The sequence below is a fragment of the Nelumbo nucifera genome, chromosome 6, assembly GCF_055504915.1.
Source record: "Nelumbo nucifera cultivar China Antique chromosome 6, China Antique-T2T, whole genome shotgun sequence".
NCBI classification, from domain to species: domain Eukaryota; kingdom Viridiplantae; phylum Streptophyta; class Magnoliopsida; order Proteales; family Nelumbonaceae; genus Nelumbo; species Nelumbo nucifera.
In genome coordinates this window covers 11,402,525-11,426,810 of record NC_142654.1, presented here as the reverse complement: position 1 = coordinate 11,426,810, position 24,286 = coordinate 11,402,525, and the positions used below count along the sequence as shown (strand labels likewise).

Here is a 24,286-nt window from a genome sequence, read left to right as displayed (position 1 = left end):
AAATGTATGTGAAGGTGAAGGGACAGTGGGTGGAGAGGGGAGGGAGAGGAAGAGACCTCCTGAGCAACAAACCCTGGTGGTTGCTCCATGTAGACCTCCTCGAGCAAATCACCATGCAAAAAGGCATTTTTGATATCTAGTTGATGTAGAGGCCAATCATACATAGCTGCCAGGGAGATGACAACACGAACTGACCCTATCTTAGCAACCGGGGAGAATGTCTCTATGTAGTCAATGCCATAGGTTTGGGAGTACCCTTTCGCAACCAGCCGCGCCTTCAGGCGCTCAACACGACCATCTGGCAAGTACTTAACGGTATACACCCACTTACAACCGACAGCCTGCTTCCTAGGAGGAAGAGCGGTGAGGTCCCAAGTGTGATTATGATGGAGTGCAGAGAGCTCTTCTTCCATAGCACGGCACCACTCTGGAGAGGTAAGGGCTTCTTGGACATCCTTAGGAACAACCACTGAAGATAACAAGGAGATGAACTGGCGATGGGAGGTGGAGAGGTGAGTAAGGGAAACAAAATTGGAAATAGGATGAAGGGTGCAGGTGCGTTTACCTTTCCGTAAGGCAATAGGGAGATCAAAGTTGGAGGCTGGTGTCGGATCTGAAGTCGGATCTGTTGACGGTGATGAAGCCGGAGGAGGCACAGCTGGTACACGTGGGCGATGTGTATACACGTGACGGATAGGTGGGCAGTCAACGGACGGTGGCATCGGAGGCACAGATGTAGGCACGACTGGAACCAGAGGAGGAGGATCAGCCACGGGAAGGGGAAGAGGAGGAGGTGATGTGGAGGAAGTAGCATCACCGGACCCCATGAAGAACGGAGTAGACTCGAAGAAAGTAACATCAGCACATACCAAAGAATGATGAGAACTGGGATGGTAACACTTGTACCCTTTTTGAGTCCGGGAATAGCCAAGGAAGATACACTTAAGGGATCGTGCATCTAACTTGTCAGTCTTGGAACCCAGATTATGGACGAAGCAGACACACCCAAATACCCGAGGAGGAAGCGGAAACGGAGACATGTTGGGAAACAGGACACTAAAAGGAGAACGACCATCAAGAATAGACGTGGGCATCCGATTAATTAAGAAACAAGAGGTGAGCATTGCATCACTCCAAAAGGGTTTGGGAACATTCATGTGATGCATGAGTGAGCAGGCCATTTCTACAAGATGTCGGTTCTTTCTCTCAGCAACCCCATTTTGTTGTGGGGTGTAGGTACATGAAGTTTGGTGTATAATGCCATGTTGGTCCAAGTATTCTTGAAAAGATGAAGACAAGTATTCACGGCCATTATCAGAACGAAAAATTTTGATGTGAACGCCAAATTGATTGCGAATCTCAGCATAAAATTTCTGGAAGATGGCAAATAGTTCACTTCTTTCTTTCATTAAATAGAGCCACGTCATTCTTGAAAAGTCATCAACAAAAATAACAAAATATCTGTGTCCATTATATGACATCACTTTATAAGGACCCCAAACATCTGAATGGATCAAAGAAAAAGGACTCGACACACGGTTATCAACCCTAGAACTAAAGGGAACACGATGGTGTTTCCCAAATTGACACGACTCACAATCTAGAACAGAAAGTTGACTCAATGAAGGGACCAAGGACTTCAGCACTTTCTGCGAAGGATGACCAAATCTACAATGCCACTGGAGAGGAGAAATAGATGACTGAAGGGCCGTTGACATTCTTCCACCACCATCAAGTTAATACAGTCCACCGGCTTCATGCCCTCCACCAATCTTCATCCCTGTCTTGAGATCCTGAAACACACACATAGAGGGGTAAAATGTAACGGAGCAATTAAGGGACTTGGTCAGCTTACTAACAGACATAAGATTAAATGGAAGTTTAGGTACATATAAAACAGAGGATAGGGACACAGGGTCTAGGTCAACATTACCAACACCACGAATAGATGATGTGGAGCCATTAGCAAGGGTAACAGATTGTGATGTTGAGCAATGAGTGAGAGATGAAAACACACCTGGAGTTCCCATCATGTGATCGGAAGCTCCAGAGTCAATGATCCAGGGGTTGGGTGTGGATGCCAAACAAGCCATACCTGAGTGTGCAAAGGTAGCTGTGTTCTGCTGCGACGTGGATTGAACAAACATTTCATACTCATCACGAGGAACACTCACCATCTCCTTGCCTGGACCATCTGGAGAAGTAGAAGGCATATGGTCAGTTGATCGGTTCTCCTGTCTAAAGCTGGAACTAGTGTCACTAGTCATGGCATGGTTGGCCCACGTCGAGGGTGGACCATGTAAATCATAGCAGTAGTTAATAGTATGTCCATCCAAACCACAATGAGTACACCTCCGTGGACCTGAGCCACGTCTTCTACCACGAGCTCCCCCTGAATCTCTGCCTCCAGTACGACCACCACCACGGATATGTGTAGGACCACCACTACCACTTCGGCCATACACTGGACCACTACTGCCACCTCGGCCAGGCTGGGCTCCTCGAGCCCCACTTCTGCCACCTCGTCCTCTCTACACTGCAAATGCTGATTTATCTGAGATACTAGAGGTTTCCATAGATCCAATGGAAGTCCTCCGAAGACGAACAAACACCTCCTTTAGAGATGGAAGAGCAGATACTCCTAGTATCTGGGCTCGTACTGGTTCATACTCAGACTTCAGCCCCACCAGAAACCGAGTCACATCAAGCTGCTCTCTCTGTTGTTGTTGAACCTTGACATCAGAAGTGAGAGGGTGATAGACATCTAGCTCATTACGGATATTTCTCATACTGGCATAGTACTCCTCAAGGTTCTGATTTCCCTGTTGCAGATTGAAGTATTCTTGATACAGTTGATATACCCTAGTTGTATTATCCTGACCAGAATACAATTTCTTAGCATGATCCCACACCTCTTTGGCTGTGTCAAGAAACATGAAGTTCACACTGATTCTGGGTTCCATACTGTTCTACAACCATGTGATAATCTGTGCATCTTCCTGTTCCCAGTCTTCATACTCCTGAGAACTAGTGGGAGGTTTCTCCTCTCTTATGTGCTTTACCTTCTTCTTCGCCTTCAGAAAGACCTCTACAGACTTGGCCCAAGGGTCATAATTCTCTCCATTCAGTTTAATGGAGGTCATTTGGACATTCAGGTAGTCAGTAGATATCATCTAGGTTTACTATCACTGTTATATGCCATTGCCGAATTCCCTTATCACTAAAACTGAGCACTACACACTGCACACTACACACAGATACTTCACCGAAATCTGCACACTGATTCAGCTATGACAAAGGCTGAAAGCTGTATTTGTAACACCACAACCCCTACTCTACAGCTACCGGAAGTTTCACCATTAAGTAAACACTACTTCCCTTCGAATCACACACAAACCAGCATAAACTCTAACATAAACCCTAGCATACTGCGATCTGAAAACCCATCATACGATCTGTACCACACCTCTCATGTGTTCCATAACAGAAAATATGCATAAAAAAAAAAACTCCTTACCTCATCGTCTGAAGGCCAACCACACGAAGGAATGAAACACCACTGCACAACACACACCAGCCCTACATTAATTAGGAGAGGGCTTAGAAACCACAGCAACCGATCACCAACAACACCACCGGAGGCATAGAAACCTCCAAGGGAAGAGGGCGATCACTCCTTTTCAGCCCTTTTCCCAGTCTCCAACCAACGGCTGAGAAATCTAAGAAAACCCTAGTTCGAATGCGCAGAAAACAGAATTCTAGCAGGACTGATTTGTTTGATGTAGCTCTGATACCATGTTAAAGTTCAGCCTGCCCTAGAAATCTGTTTGGTTTGTTAGTTGTAAAGTAAACAGCAAGAAGGAAGAAAAGAAAGAAGAAGGAAGAAGAAGGAAGAAAGAGAAAGGAGAAGAGAAAAGGTCTGGTTCGAAACTTAGGAAAAGTCAACCTAGATTCGGCCATACCTGTTATTATATTATTAATGACTAGAAAAGACAAGAGTGCCCTTATTTAAGTAAGAGGCACTCGAACTAACATAATAGTACACATCAGCACTCTCAACAGGTGTACAAAGACTGAAATACCCCTTCACTAACAAGTGGAATGAAAAGGAGGGGTTAAACAAATTTGATAAAAACTGACGTCTACATTGCCTTTAGCATCCTAATTCCGTTTGTTTCAAAATGAGTGGGAGAATGTGACGTGTTCGAATAGTATTGGATGGGATAGAAAATTTTCTGTCCCTAGGGGACAGACAATCTGGATCAATAGGGTGTATTGAAATTTAAGTGGCTGATCACCATTGATTTATGTTGCCTATAGGTGTAAATCGGGCAAGTTGCTTAGAGGTGTAAATCAGTCCGTGTCGCCTGGGGTTTCAGGTCCATGGACCAGCACGGCACGGCCATATATATATAGGGAGAGTTTTGCGGTTTCAAGGCTCAGAAATTGTTCTTGAAGTCTTTGCCCAAAACCAGAATCAACAGGAGAAACCTGACCTGACTCAAATTGAGCACCCAAGAGACAGTTAGGGCTAGCGCAAACAATCCTTTTGAGTTATTTTGAACCCATTTAGAGATCAATAGCCACTGGGCAGGGGTGAGCAAAAAAAACCGAAAAACCGACCAAAACCGAACCAACTGGTTTGGTTTCGGTTTGATATTCTTAAAAAACCGATAGTTTCGGTTAACCATTTAAAAAATCGACAGTTAACCGAACCGACCGATATATACAATAATATATATTTATATTAATAATATAATATTATATATATTATTTTTTAGTTTTTTTGAAAATTGAATAAAATTTTTCGATTTATTCGGCACCTAGTCGCCTACCGATTTATTAGCTATAGACTTTCAACCTTAAGATTCAAATTTCATTTTTTTTTTTGAAATTTGAACCTTTTCAATTAAAAGTTTGGCAGTCTGCCTCTGCTAGATTGCCAGACTGCCGGTTTTCTTGTCTTTTCCCCACAATGCCAACTAGGGGTGTTCACGGGTCGGGTTGGGTCGGTTTCATGGGATTTTCCCAACCGACCCGACCTAGTCGGGTTACCGGAGGTGGGAACCGAAACCGACCCACTGATAGGCCAAACCGACCTGGTCGGTTTGAGTCGGGTTGGGTCGGTTTGGGTCGGTTTCAGTTTTGCTCCTGTACAAAGCCGAATAAACTCTGAATTAGTTGAGGACTTGAGTTGAGGAGGGCGGACCAACCAAGTTAAGTTAGAGAATAGAAGATTTTAAGAGAAGACAAAAGTGGAATTAGAAGACTAGTAGGAAACTAGGAATTCTAATTGTAATTGCCTAACGGGCCTTCTAGTTCTAGTAGGAATTCTATTTGTAATTGCCTAATCTAGGTAAAAAACTAAAAAGGACACCAAATTAATTGAATTCTAATTGTAATTGCCTAATGGGCCTTCTATTTCTAGTAGAAGTCTAGAAGACTAGTAGGAATTAGGAAACTACTCAAACTAGGAAGTAGGAACTACCAAACTAGTAGAAGAAAGACTAGTTCGGGTCGGGTCGAGTCGGTTTCGGTTTCGGTTTTCTTATGTGAAAACCGAAACCGACCCAAGAAATCGGTTTTTGTATGTTCCCAACCCGAAACCGACCAATACGAATGAAAACCCGGCCGACTCGAGTTGGGTCGGTCCGGGTTGGTCGGTTTGGTCGGGTTGGGCATTCTTATGAACAGCCCTAATGCCAATTCTTTTGTCTCATTTTTTTCTTTTTCTCTCTCATTCTCAGTTTCCTGACTTTCTCTTCTCTTCGTTTTCTCTCCTTCGACTCAGTTCTCACTCCACAATCCAAAGGCCGCGCAGCCCGCGCCAACCACCAGCATGACAACGCCGGTCTCCGCCTCGCCGGAAAACAAGCACCAACGGTCCAACCAATCCGGCAAGCAAGCACCAATGCCGTCTCTCTCACTCTTTCAATTCTCTCTTCTCTCTCTCTCTCACCTCTCCTCTCTGTGTCTCCGCCAGGTGCCAACCGTGCCACCTCTCATGCTCTCATTCAGGCGACACTTGACAGCAACCACCGGCACCAACCAGTCCACCACCGACAACAACCAATGGCACCAGCAGTTCGGCACCAGCAACCATCGACAATTTTAGTTATTTTTTTATTTTAAGTGTATAAAAAAACCGAAAAACCGAACCACGGTCCAGCGGTTAACCGATTGCATCGGTTCGGTTTCGATTTTGATATTTAAAAAACCAATCAGATTGGTTCGTTTTGAAAAAATACCCCACAGTTCGGTTAACCGAATCGTGAGCACCCCTACCACTGGGAAGCCTTCTTTGAAGACTAGAAGAAGCAGCTCCATCTTATCTCTTTCTCGTAGGTTCTGGGGTTGGTGAAACCCTAGTTTCCTCTATGCTCTTGACTAGAGATTAAGTTCTTTTGGTTAGTATATCATAGTCTTGTTTATGGTGGTATTTTTGTTGGTTCTTTATTTTAATAGAGCATTTTTGGAGTTGATTTCAAGTAGAGTCGAATTTGGGATTGTACTCATAGTGTCCAAAAACAATGTTTTCAATGTTGTGACTATTGTTAGACTAGAACTTGCAAGAGAGACATCAGATTTTACAGTTAAGGTTGATCTTCACCAAGATTCAACACTTAGCCCTTATTTATTTGCACTGATTATAGATGAATTGATTAAACATATTTAGGAGGTCCCGTGGTGCATGTTGTCTGTTGTCAACACAGTGATTTAAAAGGCGCGCCTAGGCGCATAGACGAGGCACATTTCAGGGCATGCGCCTCGCCTAGGTCCTAGGCGCAGTCCTTTCAAAAGGCACACGCCTAGTGCGCCTGATGCGCCTTGTGCCGCAGCCTAGGCGTGCGCCTTTTGAAAATTTGCCGCTTTTTTGCCTTTTTTGAACAGTGACTGGCCCGGGGACTCTGCCCCCGGACCCCCATGCCACTTGCCTCAAGGGGCGTGGCACAAAGGCGGCTCGTAGAATCAGGAATGTAATATGTTTTACATTACATTAGCTACGTGAAGTAATGCAATTGAGTGAAAAAAGAGATTAGAGGTTTTAAATGCTTGAAAATGTTTTATATGTTCTATTTTATTTTTAAATTCTCATTTGAATATGCTTTACATAATTACATCTTATGTTTATGTATTTTAATTTTAGATAATAGGTTTTTTAAAACATTATTTTAAAATTTAAGTATATTTTTATTAATATTATGTTTAGTATTTTTTTTTTTTTTTTTGGCATTTTATTTTTTGAATTTTTTATAATTTTGCGCACTCGCCTTGCGCCTTAGGCGCAAATTGACCCCTAGGCCTTTTTTGCGCCTTGCGCTTTTAAAACACCGACATTGTTTTAATTGATGAAATTAATGAAGGATTGAATGCAAAATTAAGTGTGTGGACAAATGCCTTAGAAATGTTTTAGATTAAGTAGGACTAAAATGGAATATATGTGTGAAAATAGATAAGTCGAACCAGTTTTAGAGATAGAGAAGAGAAAGAGAGAAAAAAGAAGAGAGGAGGAAGAAGTGTCGAACTAAGAAGCCAAACCGACCATGTCAAGTTGGAGAATAAGGTACAATGTCAAATATGCCCCTACTTAAGTGTGGGACATGAAACTAACATATTACTTAAACAGATGCTGAAAAGATTGAAATACCCTTCTTTATCCGACTCTAACACTCCCCCTCAAGTTGGAGAATATATATCATATAGTCCCAGCTTGTTCCATATATAGCTCACTCTTCCCGAACTCAACCCTTTCGTGGATAGGTCTGCTCACTGATCACTTGTTCTCACATGCTCTGTACTTATGACACCATTAAGGACTTTTCTCTTACAAAATGGCAATCTACCTCCATGTGTTTAGTCCTCTCATGAAAAACTGGATTGGATGAGATGTGAATTGCAGCTTGATTGTCACAGTATAGCTTCATGGGTTTGTTTATTGAGAACCCGACTTCCTGCAAAAGATTTTTCAACCACACTCGTTCACATGTAGTGTGTGTCATGGCCCTGTATTCTGCTTCTGCACTACTCCTTGCTACAACAGTTTGCTTCTTGCTCTTCCATGTCACTAGATTTCCTCCAAATACTGAACCTGCCCAATCTACATCTGTATAGCCAACTATTTCAAGACTACCTCCTGGCTTGTACAGTAACCCACGGCCTGGAGCCCCCTTCAAATACCGCACAATTCTAAGGACTGCATCCCAATGAGAAAACTGGAGTATTCCTGATAAAGCGGATAAACACTTGTAGTGTTGTCTTGTCTAGAATAGAGTTTCTTAGTGTGCTCCCATATTTCCTTTGTTGTGTCTAAAACATGAAGTTAACACTGATTTTAGGTTCCATACTGTTCCACAACCACGTCATGATTTGAGCATCCTCCTGCTCCCAATCACTGAAACCCGAAGATTCGGTTGTAGGTTTCTCCTCCCGCACATGTTTTACTTTCTTCTTAGCCTTAAGAAACACTTCCACCGACTTAGCCCATGGCACTTAGTTTTCACCGTTGAGTTTGATGGACGTCATCTGCACACTTAAAAAGTTAGAGGAAATCATCACACTTGATTTATGGTCACCACTAACATCTCCCATTGACGCCATTTCAATCTATGAAACTGGTTCTGCCCGTCCAAAAAAAAATATCAGCCCCAAACACGTCGATTATTGTTCTTTGAGTACTACACCAACACACTCACCACCATACAGCGTCTCATCATCCAATCACCACAATACTACCCAAGCACACATTCAGCCACTTCTGTTAACATAAAAAACGATTTCTAATAGGAAGCCATAACCACCATTAAAAAAATCCCTCTTGAAACTGCTCAATAGAGGGTTCAGACCACCACAACTACAACCACACGACCACTAAGGCTGTCACACATGGTGACAGCAGTCAAGAAATCTCCTACTAGGGCTGCTGCACTCCCCCTTCACCTGTAACTAGGCCACCATAACCCTAGGAACACCTGAATAGGTTACCGCAGACTTCTGTGGATTGCTGCAGCCTTCTCACACACCTACTCCAGGTTGCGCAGATCGGAAAATAAATAAAAGAAAGAAAGGAGGAGGATCTGATCAAATGAAACTGTAGTCTCTTTTCCTCCTGTTTAGTGACTCTCTGATACCATGTGAAAATAGATCAGTCGAACCAGCTTCAGAGATAGAGGAGAGAGAGAGAAAGAAGAGAGGAGGAAGAGGTGTCGAGCTGAGAAGCCAAAAAGACTCTCCCAGCCGAATGGAATGGCAAAACAGGACTCATGTAGCACCATATGGTTGGGATAAGGCTTGGATAATGATGATGATGATGATGATGATGACAATTATTGCTAGACTAGATAGGACTAATTATTTGGAGTGGATTCAGTCTATCCAGATTTATGTTGGTGGTCATGGTAAATTGGGGTATCGTACTAGCAGTACTACACTGTACTACACAATTAGATAGGTCTAATCCTTCCTACAATAAGTGGATGCAGGAGAATTGCATGGTGGTATCATGGATTTTCAATTCTATGCAATGCATATAGTAAACTATCTTGGGTGAAAACAGCCAAGGAGATCTAGGATAATTTGGCTGAAACTTATTTTCAGAAGATAAATGTAGCCAAGGAATACAAACTAAGGTGTGAGGTGAATAGTCTAAAGCAAGTGGAGAAGACTTTGACCTTGTACTATACTCTTTAAGTCATTATGGCAGGAGATTGACTTGTTGGAGACTTGTGTGGGAGGGCACTAAGGATGCAGCCACATACAAGAAACTAGTGGAGAAGAGAAATAGGGTATTTGAGTTTTTAATAGGACCAAATCCTATGCATTATGGCAGGAGATTGACTTGTTGGAGACTTGTGTGGGAGGGCACTAAGGATGCAGCCACATACAAGAAACTAGTGGAGAAGAGAAATAGGGTATTTGAGTTTTTAATAGGACCAAATCCTATGCATGATACAACCTGATGACTATTTTTGCTAAGATGAAGTGGCCCTATCTCAAGTTCATTGAGGAAAGTAGGCACTAGGTATATCTCCAGACTCATGCTATATAGCATTATGCCCTGCAAGTGTTAAGACAAAAGGAAATTCCACCTCAGCTAATAAGAGCAATGATGAAAAGAAGGATACCGTATGTGATTTCTACAAGAAACCTAAACCATAGTTGTCAAGACGCCTAGGCGAGCCTAGGTGACCACGGGGTGCCCAAGCGCCTGTGCAATGGAATTTGAAAGTAATCTAAAGATCCCTACCCCTCCTAAGCTACTTTATTAGTTTGCTATACTAACCTACATGCCTGTATGCTACCTATTAGCAATAAAATCATTCAAATAAGTAACCAAGTATAAATCTCATATGAAAACACAAAATTCCATCATATATACATCATTCAAGGGGACCCTTCTCTTTCGAGTTCGTGATATGTGTACAAAATATTTAATTCTTAGGCTAAAATGTCCATGAATAAGGTTTATGCTAATCATGACAGAGACCAATTCTGGGGGACTTCAGTGCTTGTTCTCCTCTTGGCCGACACATGGTTTCAGCTTTCAGCAGGAAGGGCAAAATTTTATGGAAGCTAGTTCCCCTTGCTCTATGCTGGAACCTGTGGAAAGATTAAGAATGCAGTAGTAGGACTCTTTAGAACATAGAGTCCTCAAAGGAGGCCTTGGCAGGGAAATGGAGAGCAAGGTTCAAAAAATCGTAATGTATGGGATGTATCAGGTGTATCGTATCATTCCAGTAGAACCATTGTAACAGTCCTTGAAGGAGGCTTTGGGTGGGCCTCTACAAGGAATTCAAGGGCTTTGATTACCAGTTTTAATATCAATGCAGCATGCACTATTGATTTGTGGAACCTAGTCTTGTTCATCATGGCCATCCATTTTCTTCCTTGACTTGGCTAATACATCCTAATTGCTAGTCGGTGTGGATTCATTTACACTGATAATATATTATTCTCCAAGACAATGAAAATGAAACTCTATTATGATTTACCTCACAGGTAGTTTTGGACTCGGATGACAAATTGTTCGGTGGTTTTGGTAGAATTGATCACACTGCAGAATATTTCAGCTCTGTAAGGAGATTAAATTGGGACATCTCTTACCGCTGATCTTGTTTGCATTTTCAACTGATCTAAAAAAGATACTAAAAATCTAACATTTTAACTTTGCAGGAATACCAGCACGACAACCGACCACGATCATTCCGAGTATATGCCCCAAGTAGAACAGCAGTTGTCTATGCTCTGGCAGAGGACTGAATTAAGCCCCTTAAAATTTGTGGATGTTGTCCATCAAAGGCAACATTTTTGTGTAAGCAATAACTTGCATCCTCTTGTGAAGGATAATTCTACATTATACCAACTGGGGGGAATGTGAATGACTAGCGTCTTGGTCTTATGTTCAGGACTATAGAAATATGTGTGCACTTGAAGGCATAGTCAGATCCTTGGCTGATTAGGCATCCAGAGGTACAAAGATGGAGTTGAAAATTTAAAAATGAAATCAAGCAGCAGAGCAAAACCGCGAGATGGTGTCAAGCATGAAAGCAATAAAGCCTCGGAAATTCTTTTCACCTGGAGTTTTGTACACCTTCAATGTCCATCCGCTTGTGAAATAAGTTACAGCAGTCCTCAAGGATGTTTTGGAAGACTTCCGTCGATGTATATTCCATAGATAAATTATTTCAAGATCTTTAACTATTGCAGTAGTTTAATACTTAAATTATTTCAAGATAAGTTAAAGCAGTCATCGTAAAGCCCAGAAAGCCGCCCGTCACTGCCATGCAATGTTACATTGGTCATTGATCTCTCATTTTTTTTAGTTTGATTCAACTTAGGACCCGTTTAGGAGAGCTGAAGCTTTGAGATACTTTAACTTGAGAAGCTTTGAAGTAAGCAACTAAAACAAGCTTCACTGGAAAGCCAAAAGTTTAGGCGGAAACTGAAAGTCTTGGGGCTTTCTGTGTTTTTCACCCAACATTGCTTATAGTCTGCCTTTGTGGGGCCAATTTTGCAAAGCCAGAAGCCACCGCTGAAAGCCCTACTATACAGGTACTTAAGCCTTGTACCAACTGATGGGTCAGCTCGATGCATGCCATTGCCATCATCATCATCATCATCAAAATCCACATCCGCTAATCAGATTTATGAGTGGTTAGTCATCTTTCACCACCTCAACCTATGCATTTGTAGGCCTTCCCCTTGCTTTTCTAGAATCTTTAATTTGTGTCAGACCTCTTGTTGGTAGAGCGGGTGGTCATGTTAATCTACTTCGCTTCATTTTATCATATCTTCTAGAAGTCGCAGTTTCTAATCCATTCTCACGATTGTATTTTCCTTTCTAACCTTCTCCCCCGCCCCGAGTCTCAAGATCTTCACCTTTGACTTTTCACCTATTAAATGTATTAGCCTTTATTTTCTATTTCAAAATGTTTTTTTTTTCTATACATCATCTGAAACAAAAATATCTACGTTATGCAGAAACTCCCTATTTTGGGGTGTGCAGTGGTATTGCAATGCCATTGGTTTTGGGTTGATCCAAAGTTCAAACGGCCTGCATCAGTCAATATATATCGTTTTGAGAGCACCCCGATATGCCCCTACAGGGTGTATCGGGGTTCTGACCAGTTCAGGGGGTGGAGCCTTAAACCGGCCCCCATGAACCAGTTTTGAAAAAATAAAAGGAAAAAAAAAATACCGATATGCTCCTATCGGCGTATCAATATTTAGAACCTTGGGTTGATTAATACAAATTTGTGAGATTGTCATAAATTGCAATTTGTATTGATCAACTCGAAACATTTCAGGTAGATCTCTCAATATTTGTATTGATCAGCCCAGAATGCAAATGTTTCACTGTATTGATACTCAAAATATTTCAATGTACCAAACACCCCCTCCACCCCTCAGTTGGTGATGTGGTTATTGTTTTGCACATGGGGCACGGGCACGCACCATCTTAGTCCTAGCCAATGTAAAAAGTAATGTCTATCCAATGTTTGTCGTTTGATCCGAACTACTGTCTACTGCAAGCTAAATCACAATTGGTAATTTTATATTGCAAATTGCAGGGTAGAAGGTTCAGATTATATCTTTGTGAACTCACTATGCCTTCTGAGTTCTGATTAACTTGATCTAAAATTTTGTGAATTTACTCCGTGTTCTGGGCCTCTGATTAATCTAATTATATTTTTTTCGCTAACTAACCTGGTTATATTTTTTTTCAAGCAATTAGTAACGAGAAAGAAAGTGGGGTGTATAATAAATACAGCACGGGAAGAAATCTTGGAATCATCCATCTTTACCGCTGTAGCTTGGATAGTTGGATTCTACACGGTTTTAGCAATGCCCTGGCCAAATGGATGACCCTAACCCTAAGACAACTGATCCAGAATTATTGGTCTGATTGACTCTAGAAGTTAGCTCCCGAGACTGTGAATAGGTATTACCATTCCTTGTTGTCAGCCCAGCCTTTCTATGGTTGGCCAAGATCATCCAATGAAAGCCATAATGCCCTTCTTATTAGATGTTTTGGATTCTGCTTAGCCTGAGAATCTGAACATAATAAGTATAACGGTATAACCCACCACACCAATCAGGGTTTTGAGATTCACTGGTATTCTGTTTGTTTGCCAAAAGATGGTCCGAAGTGGAATCCAGCCGCAACCATATCAACAGGGTGGCTTGTGTGCAGCTTTTTGTCTTTTCATGTTAGGCACATGTGCCACCTGCCCTCAACACATGAGAAATGTACTTTAGCACATCATTTTTTAGTTAAAGCTGTTGAGAACAGTGACAACCAATCTGCTTAGCGTTGTTTGTTACTAACAACAGATCCAGACTCCATGAGCATAGAGATACAGTTATAAGCCATATGAAGAGATACAGTTATAATTCATATAATGGCATGGATCATAGATGTGTCCGGTGTCCCAGCACCTTTTAGCAAAGCCCATGAATTCCAATGTGGGAATTTCTCTGTGAACAATGGTGTGTGAACCAGGCAACAAGCATGCACAGAATACTGACGTGTTCACTTGTTATAACACTTATAAGTACGTAGCTGGTCTACACGTTTGTATTTGCAGCTTATCCTTGTTCATAAAATCCCATTTTTCTATTAAAACAATGTTCCTCTCAAGTAAGACTCAACTTAAGCACCACCTTAGTCTGCCCACTAAAGACCATCTTTTCAGAGTTCAGAGTATCAGAAATCTTTTCTGTTTTGCTTCATTGGGCTACAGTGGGTAGCCGGTCCCGGTCTGCGGCATGTCATCAGAACTATAACTTATTTAATGACAGTAATTCGCACAAAAGGAATATCTTTTTTTCTAGCATTTAGTACATTGTATGCTTAGTCAAGGCCTTTTCCGTGGCTTAATAAAATATATCAACTACATTAGGAGTTGGGACTGTTAAAATCACCAGGGCAGCCAGCTTTTTTGCATCAGGAATGAAACGCGCAACCCAAACCCCTGCTTCAGCATGGTCACAAATTTGGGGCCCTATTCCTCTTCCATTGATGTCTCACGAGTTGCAAATAACTTATTAGGCCATATCTGAGACATCCTGTTCTCTTTTGTTATATACACCATAGTCTAATAATCTCACCTTTGGTACAAGGAATGGAGAGATAATCAGTGCAGGGAATAGTAGTAGTACAGAATAACAATTGAACCACAAGCACGAATCCATTTGAAGGACGAAAACAACTTCAATTTCAATAGCTGATTATTGCTAGTCAATAATGCAACCTTGTTACATTCTCTGAAGGTGCAAGAAAAACTCATCTTCCTCCTCCCTGGTTACTTCTCATCCAAACTGCAGACTACTTTTTATGAGGCTTGTATTAATCTACAGTCCCACACAAGTAATACATACAGATGGGCCGGCGGGCCGGCTGCTGAAGAGAGGCATCTACTGGTCCCACTTGAAAGTTAAAAAGAGGTGGGCCCAAACATGGTAACTGGCTAACCCACAAACACAATAGGGTAAGCTGGGGGGGTAAATTGATTTCTTACCCACAAAGTTAAAATGGGTTGTAAATTTACTTGATGTCCGCCCATTGGAGAGCCTCAGAGCATTATGGGAGGAGGACCCAGCATACACATGGTCAGTATATCTGCACAGAGTCAGTCAGGACTCTGCAGCCTCTTGGTGGATAACTGGATATGTCCACAAGCAGAGCATAACATACCCGCTCAAGGCTTCCTTCAAAGCAACACAACATTCCCCTCTAATAGTCCAGTCTCGACTAACCCAACAACAATCATCAACCAATCCACCGGCTTCACACACCACACATTATTAGAAAGATAAAAAGAAAATTGATTTAAGACAATTTTTACAAAACGTTGCTGGGCAAGAGAAACCGAGTCTCACCATGAACCAACCAACCTGAAATCTGAAATCAATCAAACCATGAAATGGGGAGGAGGGAAAAAAAATAAAACAGGGTTCTCGCGGTTCAAATGCAAAGTGAGATTGAAGTCAGGTGCTAACACTACTGGTCTCAGATATGGTGGTAGCTCGTGGCAACTCATGCAGAACGCTCGTGGGTGAAGAATTGGAGGTTGAAGACCGCAGAGCCTCAGCCAGCGGCCCGCCCATCGATGGAACAGGGTGTGTCCCCCATCCTGACGCCCAGTTCAACTGGTGCCGCTCCCCTCCAACATTCACATCTCGAGACCCACCAGACTCATCTCCATTGCCTGTGGAGAGTTTCAAGGAGAAGTCCGATGTGGCATTCCCCGGAGTGGAAATGGATAGGCAGGTTGTGGAAGTGGTTGGACTGGCATTGCTGCCAACACTGTTGGGTTCTTGATGTGATCTTGGCCAGTCATCGAAGAAATGCCTTAGGATCCTTCCATCTGTTCTCCCATCTGCAGAAACTTTGTCTTGGTGGGTCTCAACAAGGACCCCACTTCCACCAGTACCTTCTGAGGATCTGAGGCAAAGAAGCATCAGGAAAAAAAAAAGAACATCATTGCAAATCACAAACATTTGAAGCAAAGAAAATCATTTCTCTCTAGATTTTAAGCAAAAGAAATGAACAGTGGTGCAGAACAGCTTCTCGCTTTAGGAAAAGAAGGCTGGGTTGGGTATGTCTTTAACACACTCAAATTTCGCATAAAGACACAAACAGATGCCCCAAGGTACCTGCCGCGGCATGCAGGAAGGAAGTCCGACCGACCATTCGGTTGGCTTCCGCCCAAGGAAACCTTGGTGGGCCAAAGCAACCCATCCAGGTGATTCCATTCCAGCCATCCAATGCCTCACAGTCACACCCTTTTCGAAACATCAGGAATCGTCGAGCCACAAATTCTAGTTCTAGATATCAAAAAGGAGGTTCATTGATTCCATTATTAGGCCAACTCTTGGCCGAGATAGCAGAAGATATCTATCTCCCAGCTGGAACCCATCAAACTATGGCCGCTCTCCTGCTCTTGTACTGCTTCGTACATGCATTTATCCAGTGTCCACCATTTATTCTCACAGCTGGATCTTCATGTCCATTCGAGCAGATTAAAGGAGCATAAGCAGTTCAGAACCCAGATTTATCCCACCTAGTCATTCCAATCCTTAAGTCAAACAAGCAGCTAACAAGTCGAAATTGCCCATTGATTTGCTTTCCACCAAATCGAACTCTTTATCATGGTTATTCAACAAATGAAATCTACTTATGGGTATCAAAAATTTTAATGGCCATTTCTCATGACAAACAAGATAAGAGTTCGGACAATCCGAAATGAGTAGGAGACGGTACCTTTGGTTGAGTTGAAATAGATCTATCGAAGGTGATGACCCCGAAAGAGCGAAATGGGACCCACTAGCCACCGCTGTCAAGGGCGAAGCAGCAACAGGAATGGTGTTTTTCAAGCCACCACCTGTTGCGGTGGCAGGTGTGGGGATTTCCACAGGCTTTCTTGAACGGTTGCGGCCTCGGTGCATGTGGCGCTCGCAGTACTTGTGGCCAGCCACCACATCTCTTGAGCATCTCCATTTCTTTCCATCGGTTCTCCGACATCTGCCCGGCTCAGAATCTACAACACTTCTTCCCCAGTATCCTGACTGTAACACTGGAAGAACACGTCCAGACCCCGGTTTTGCATCAGTAAATAAATCAAGAGAACCCAATAGAGTTAAATAAGTGACCACCTTGACCATGAGTCAATCTAGAAAAGGATTCAGAAGAACCTCATTTCAGATTTATGTCTTCTGATACTCGAAAAAAAAAAAAAAAAAAACAGGTTTATGCATCCAAGAAACAGAAAAGAAACCACATACAAAAAGAAGCCTACAAGAGACCAGAAAAACAATGAAAAGATCATGGACAAAAAAAACACAAACAAAAAGGAGATATCAAGAGCAAATCAAAAACTACCCAGCTCAAAACATACATTTGCCATGGGAAAACTAGCAGAAAGTCCCGAGAAATCAATGAACAAATATAAAAAAAAAAACAACAGAAAGTTTTCAACTTTTGATAGAACCGGTCAAAAGGCCTCTACAACAACATGAAAGGATTCCCACCAGTAGATCATAAAACAACTACTACAGAGGGAGACATTTCAAGAGCTTGGGTAACAAAATAAGGCAATGACCCCAACAAGAAAACAAATAAAAAATAGAAATGTCTATTTTTCTCCGAGAATCATCAATCAAAAAAGAACCAGAACCAGGAGAGCAAGAAAATAAAAGATGAAGAGAGAAAGAAGTGTTAAACATGAAAGGAAAGCTGAAACTCACTTGAAGGCTGATAGTGCTGATACTGTTGATAAGGGTATTGAAGATAACATGCAGAACTACTGAGAAGGCTCTTCTTTATGGGCTGAAGTAGTTCAGGAGGAACAGCAGCCCCTGCTAACATATATTTGAAAATCAAAGCTTGAAGTTCAAGCTCCTGCCACTGAGCCAAGCTGAAATAACCTCCCATTCCTAAGCACCAAAGATAAAAAGAGAATCCATCAAAGAAAATAAAGAACAAAAGGAGCAAGTCTGGAAATAACACATAGCCTTTCTATATGGGGAATAAAACTTTCTGTCACTACGGGAGAAGGAGAAGGAGAAGAGATAAAAAGGACTGGAAGGGAAAAAATTGACGCACTGGGAAATCTGGTAGTAGTTGTTGAATCTGGAAATGCTGACAGGTTGCTGATCCTGCTGTTGGGTTCAGGTACAAACAATGGAAGGGCAGACCCAGATGGTTGCTGATGGGATTCAAGGAGTAGTCTTGGTATCTTCGCAGAAGGTGGTTGTTCTGACTCATACTGGTTTCTCCATTGCTTCAGATTGTAGTCCATGGAGAGAGAGAGATGGAGAGAGAAGGGGGTGCTGTGTTTTGGCCTGTTGGTTTGGGTGGCTTTAATAGTTTTTAAGTTAGGTCACAATGTTGATTTGAGTGCTTGAAGAGAGTTTTGTAAAAGCTTTTTCAGAGACTTCTTATGGACTCTATATATCTTTGCAGAGAGAAAAAGAGAGAGAGAAGGTCTGATACAAAAGACTGCTAAGTTTGTTTTTGGCCAGTGTAGAAGACTGGGTTACCCGAGGAAAAGACAGTCAGACAAGACAGTAGAGGGAAAATAAAGACTTAAAAAATATACTTAAAAAACCAAAAGCAAAGACAGAGGACTTCAATCTTTCTCTCTCTTACTTTTGTTTCGGAAATGATGAAACAAGAGAGACTGGCTACAAAGCCTGTATCTGGTTTGGGGCTTTGAGCCACTTGTTTTTGCTGGCTTTTCAGCCAGCCAAGGTGTCTGGTCTGGTCTGGTCTGGGTCTACACTCTACACTTTCAATCTTTCATCTCATGGGGTCCAAAAATAAGGGGTCTGTTGATACAGGACCCATCTCGTTAAAGCCAGCGATCAACAGCTCAGGATGAGTGACATTTAGCATTATCTTGGATGAATTTAGAACTATTTGCAACCGTACGAGTATTAAACTTTAGTTCATTTTTTCTCTTTTATTTCCTTTTTTTGGGAGAGGGGATTGGAAAGGTTAGAGTGCGTGATTAAGCTGTTACAAACCCATAGATTTGTGATCCAATATGTTTTTTTCTTTTTCATATATAATAGGATCAATTGTCACCTACTTTGCCAACTAAACAAGTTAACATATTCAAAAGGTTTGTTTAATTTCATCTATTTTCTTTTATTTTTTCTGGTTTTTCTTTATAAAGTAGTGATACCTTTTTCAATCATGGGTGTATAACTATTTTTCTATAATGGAAGAACACTATAAACCAATCTAAGAGATTTATGTAACTATTACTCTGGATTAGGGTAACCATTGACAACAGGTAAATAAAAATCTTCATACTGAGTTTTTTTCTTTCTTCCTTTTCTACCAACGAAGCAAATGGGCATGAATGGGGAGTTAAAATATTGGGGGCTGGGATTTGATACGAGGCTTTTTATCAAAAAAATATATATATAAAAGAAAAAGATATGGGCCTCAAAACCCTCTCTCCTCACACAAGTTCTTTCTCAATTAAGCTAGTTGGATTTGCATATAAAAATAATGAATGTTTTTTAGGGTTTGTTTGGATTTTAAGAGAGAGAAAGTTGGTTAATAAAATTTTTGGTTCTCATTGATCGAGAAATCTATGTTTTTTTTTCAAATTTATGAAAAACTTATTTTTCATGAATATCACTTACTCAAATAAGTGAGGCAAGCAATATCCATCTCTTAGAGGGGGAGGGGGGTAAGTAACTTTCCAACTCATGGGAAAGTTGTCAATATTTGGATAGGACAAAATTACCCTTTTTAATAATAGCTTTTATGACTAAAACGACCATTATCTTATTTACTTATAAAATAAAAGAACATAGATAAATATATTTACACAGGTAAATAATTTATCGAAAAGCGAACGGGGCCTTAATGAAAATAGGTGAGATAAAACTACTTTTTATTAACATAATTATTTACAAAATAGATTGATATATATGTAAATTGGTTCAATTGAAATCTAAGTTATAGATTTATATGAGATGGACTGCTTGTTTAATTGAAACAATACTTACCTTGCAATTTTTTCTTTTAATTTTATGGCAAACCAAATTTGGGCATGCTAGTTCCACAAATAAATTTGGTAAAAGATACTGTTAACTTGTTTGGAATTGGTTGAGAAAATATTTTGCCTACACAAATTAATCCTGTTATTTATTTATTATTATATGAATAATTAAAAATGTCAAATCATAAGTCATAATCCATGACTCTAATAGTATGGCAAAAGTTTTAGTGCTGGTTGCCAATGTGACATAACCCTTCTCCATTATTAGGCTTTAGGTTAGGACAAGCAATGTATAATTGATATAATTACGAGTTGACAGTGAGGGTTATACCGAAATGGATGAAAATAATAAGAAATTATTTAAGTGTTCATAATTTAATAATAAATTATTCCCAAAAAAAAAGAGAAATGTACATTAAACAAAATGAAATAAATTGGAACACAAATAATATAGCCAACCCCGTATAATTGGGATAATACAATAAACTTTTTATTGATGAGGGCAAACAATTGAAGAGTGCCCATAACAAAAATATTATATGGTTTGGAAGAATCCTTGCTCTTGTTCTTTAAAAGGAAACAAGAAAAAAAGATGAAGAAAAACTCGTTCTATAATATGCTTTTATGAGTGGCAGTAAGGAGTTCCAAGAGGCCGGGCCTGACCTTCAGTTAGAAGATTTAGGCCCAAGTCCAACCAAAACTTGGACTCCAAATAAATTGTGCCTAGTTCTGTTGGATGGACACGACACGAGTATGTATGGATATGATTATTGATGGAATGATGGCCCATACCATAAAATTGAGAGCCAGAGCCATTGGAGCCGGGTATGGCCCAGATGAAGCCGAGCCATTGGAATTTGGAATTTGGAACAGCGAGCTGCCTCACTCACCTACGAAGTATGAACTAGAGTTAGTAAGGAGTAAGGAGGACATACAGCTACAGGCGTTACGAGAGCAACACACCAACACAGCATCGAGAACGTGAAATCCACGTAGCTCCAAGTACGGCCATCTCTCTCTCTCTCCCTTCTCTGCATTCAATTATAGGAAAGTGCCACTGACAGAGATACCCTTTCTTCTCTCATGTATTTACCCAATGAACCTTTCCCGCTTTCCCATGTACTTCCTTACATTTTCCAATATTTTCTTGTTAATATATTTCTTAATTATAGCTCCTCGGATATTCTTTTTTTTTTTTGGGTGAAGCTCCTCGGATATTAATGTACTACTGTCACAAACATGCTGTTCTTTCTAAATTACGCTCCTACCCTTCTATGTTAAAATACGAAATGCCACCATTATTGCGAAATAAATTCAAAATTTTTAATGGATGATTCATGATGGCTGTTTTCCTATTTCTAGACAAAAATGTATAAGAAAAAAATCTGCACTTAGAGGGGGAAAAGTAAATAAGGTAATCGCGAGAGAAAAGGGGAGGAGGGGTAATAAGGTAAATAGAAAGAGAGCAATTAACTAAAAAAACAAAGAGACAGACATCTGAAGAGTGTCAGATGCTGAGCTACGGACGGTGAAACCGTGAGGAGGTGCTGCTTCTTAATCAGCTACTCCCGTTGTAGTAGCCATGAGTGAATCACGGCCTTCGATGCTATTGATTTGGCCCCGCATTGACCCTTCAATGGGATAAACTGATGTAAGATGGGGCCACAGCAATGCATCAAAGGCCGCGATCTCACAGTTTTAGCTCATCGCTATTCTAACGGGAATAACTGATTTATTCTCGGTGGTGCTGGTGGGTTCGTGTCCTTTTTTGGGGGCTCCGCCGTGCCATCCGCCAATCCATCGGCCCCTCCTCACTAGACCACGAGTTCGGATCTGCCATTGACACGTATTCACAAAAGATTACATCCGTGCATTAAGAATATTTTTCCATTAATGATAATTTATATATCCGCAATATTCCTGATGTAGCGTTATAATGTCGTGTGGGATCGTTGTGGCTTGTGGTAGAAAGATTCGGATACCTCGGCCACTCCCCTCCTATGAGGTGGTGCTGCAAACGGATCGTCGGATCATCCCATCGGATTCGAAGGAATTTCGGGTTATAATCGGATATTAATTAGCAAAAATAAAAAAAATGGAGCTAAAATGTATAATATTATATTTTATAAACAAAATGAATTGAAAATTATTTGTATAAGACTTGAATTTAGTGAAAATATAATTTCTTTTTTATTAAACCCAACTAATATAATTTATATTAGTTGGTTTGAATTTGAAGTATCAGATCCGACTCTGACTCAATTGCAGCAACAGCCCCACCACCACCACCCAACTACGGGTTGTGATATGATGTGACCACCCAAATGGGGGCCCACCTCCGATATCTTTCTCCTTGGGCCCTCAATTATGTGTCATTTTCCTGTGGATGGACAACAGAGAGCAGTGTTGCAAAGTGGGCGACCGGTGCCCTCCCTCCTAACAATAGAGCCTGAGATGCCCAGAAAAAATGAAGAGACATAATTCAGTGAGTCACATTTTCACGGGGTCCACGCGCAGATCTTTTATACCATTTGGTTTAATAGACCATCAAGCTGAAGTCTGAAGAGGATGAGTCCTCAGCTCAGCTCTCTGCTAGTTGGATCGTCCAGGGGAGTTCAACTCCATGTAGACCACCCAGGAATCTTTACGCTACAAGCCAAGGTAACATGATTCAATAAACCCATCTGTTCCAATATTTTAAATTCATAAATTTCAATCATTTGAACACTTCAATCTCAATTGTTTTTAATTCTCAATTGTTTTTAATTCTTTACATCAATTTTGGGTTTTCAATAAAATTCAGTTTTTTCGAAATTTGATTTGACCCAGATGTCGGACCATTTGGTCCAGGAACCATATGTCCAGACAACCAGATCTACTTCACCCTTAACCCATTCTTTGACAAAAAATTATTGATTTTATTAGTGACCCATTAACCCGGGTGATTGAACCATCAATCATTCAATTTAGACAACAGTTTTGATTTTTTTTTTCAATTTTTAAATTGGAAAAGATTGTCCACTTGAACCAGATAGTCAAAGCGGTTCCGCTTCCCAATCAGTTTCTAAAGCATTGATCAAATTTAGTTATTCCTTTACCAAAAAGAGTAAAATTGCCATTGATTAGTATTTATTTATATTATTTTTATTAATTCGATATTCTTCCAAAATACCAAAATAAATCCATCCAAATATCCAATATTTCCAAAATATTGTAATTTCACAAAATTTTGCCTTTTGAAAACCACGACCACTCTGTGCATAGGAATTTTCATTACAACGTTTGCACCATGGCAAATGTTGGTGATGTACTGGTGTGCAAGAAACCTCTGAACATCTTTTAAAATACATATATCTTCATATTGGTCAAAACTCTAATCCATCTTTTACCTTAGCCATTTATCCTATTTCTATGTATGTAACAATATACCCTGTCTAGGGAGCTGTTTAATAATGGTTGAAATGACTGGACTGAATGACTTATTATTTTGTCCTTGGGTGAATAAATTGATGAAATTGTGAAATCTTAATGGCCAAAACTGAAATTTGGTTGATTATCATACCCATCTCAGCAATTGGGTCATGGCCCTTCAGAAAACAGTTGTATTTCAATTTTTATTGATTAAGTTAAAATGTTTTAAAAAACAATGGTATCAAGTATAACCTTAATAAATAGTAAATGCATACAAGTCATTTAATGCTCTCCCCCTTCATAGATGCATGAACTGGGGTTGATTGCTTTAATAATTGATATGGTCACCATGGTTTGTAAAAAATTTATTATATTTGCATTCTTCTCAAACTAAGCCTAAAGATGCAAAGACAATTATCATAATAATAATAATAATAATAATAATAATAATAATAATAATAATAATAATATATTTCTTTAATATTTTAAAAAGAATTTGACATTTCAAAGATTGTTTTGGATTCATCATGTTCGAAACTGTGGTATGATCAATTTGTCTAGAATGAAGCCACGGCTAGACTTATCTGTAGCCTGGCCTTCAAAGAGTTAAAGGGAATCTATATCTACATTATACAAAAGAAAGATGGAGGCATGATGGACCTCCCTATCATCTTATTTTTCACACATGTATTTATTTATTTAAAAATAAATTATTAAATTAAAAGAAGCCAAAATAAGAATCTCTTAAGTCTTAATTGTTTTTTCTAATAAACCCATCTCTCTCTAATAATCAATGTTTATAGCATCTCCCTTCCCCATGGAAGTTGTGCCTAGTAGCATTGTTCTTTTTATCTAAA

The 24,286-nt window shown here is 40.4% G+C and overlaps 3 protein-coding genes across 5 annotated transcripts in view; 1 reads left to right on the top strand and 2 right to left on the bottom strand.

The window, feature by feature from the left end:
• The window catches only part of LOC104587877 (1,4-alpha-glucan-branching enzyme 1, chloroplastic/amyloplastic), a 123,651-nt gene extending 111,905 nt beyond the window's left edge, over positions 1-11,746 (top strand). For 2 of the 3 annotated variants that reach the window (XR_002022160.2, XR_016077166.1), the window contains exons 21-23: positions 10,996-11,070; positions 11,170-11,308; positions 11,403-11,746. Coding sequence is in view for 1 of the 3 variants with exons in the window: in XM_010245635.3 (XP_010243937.2) it covers positions 10,996-11,070; positions 11,170-11,256 (162 nt within the window). In the remaining 2 variants the exon portion in view is untranslated. Of the gene's footprint in view, positions 1-10,995; positions 11,071-11,169 lie in introns of all 3 variants that reach the window. The other variant, XM_010245635.3, reaches the window with a different exon arrangement.
• Positions 1-24,286, bottom strand: part of LOC104587859 (uncharacterized) — an 80,179-nt gene that overhangs the window by 38,385 nt on the left and 17,508 nt on the right. The window lies entirely within an intron of this gene.
• GRF3 (growth-regulating factor 3) lies at positions 15,305-18,570 on the bottom strand. The gene is made up of 4 exons (XM_010245626.3): positions 18,104-18,570; positions 17,746-17,934; positions 16,763-17,075; positions 15,305-15,943 (listed from the first exon to the last, which is right to left on the bottom strand). The coding sequence occupies exons 1-4, from the start codon at positions 18,297-18,299 to the stop codon at positions 15,487-15,489; spliced, it is 1,155 nt and encodes a 384-aa protein (XP_010243928.1). The 5' UTR covers positions 18,300-18,570; the 3' UTR covers positions 15,305-15,486.

Bases quoted from the DNA above. Each gene is read 5' to 3' on its own strand.
- GRF3 (XM_010245626.3), bottom strand. From the start codon at position 18,299: ATGGACTACAATCTGAAGCAATGGAGAAACCAGTATGAGTCAGAACAA. The intron at 17,076-17,745 runs GTGAGTTTCAGC...GTGTTCTTCCAG, and splicing joins TCAGCACTATCAGCCTTCAA to TGTTACAGTCAGGATACTGG. The intron at 15,944-16,762 runs GTACCGTCTCCT...TCTTTGCCTCAG, and splicing joins CTATTTCAACTCAACCAAAG to ATCCTCAGAAGGTACTGGTG.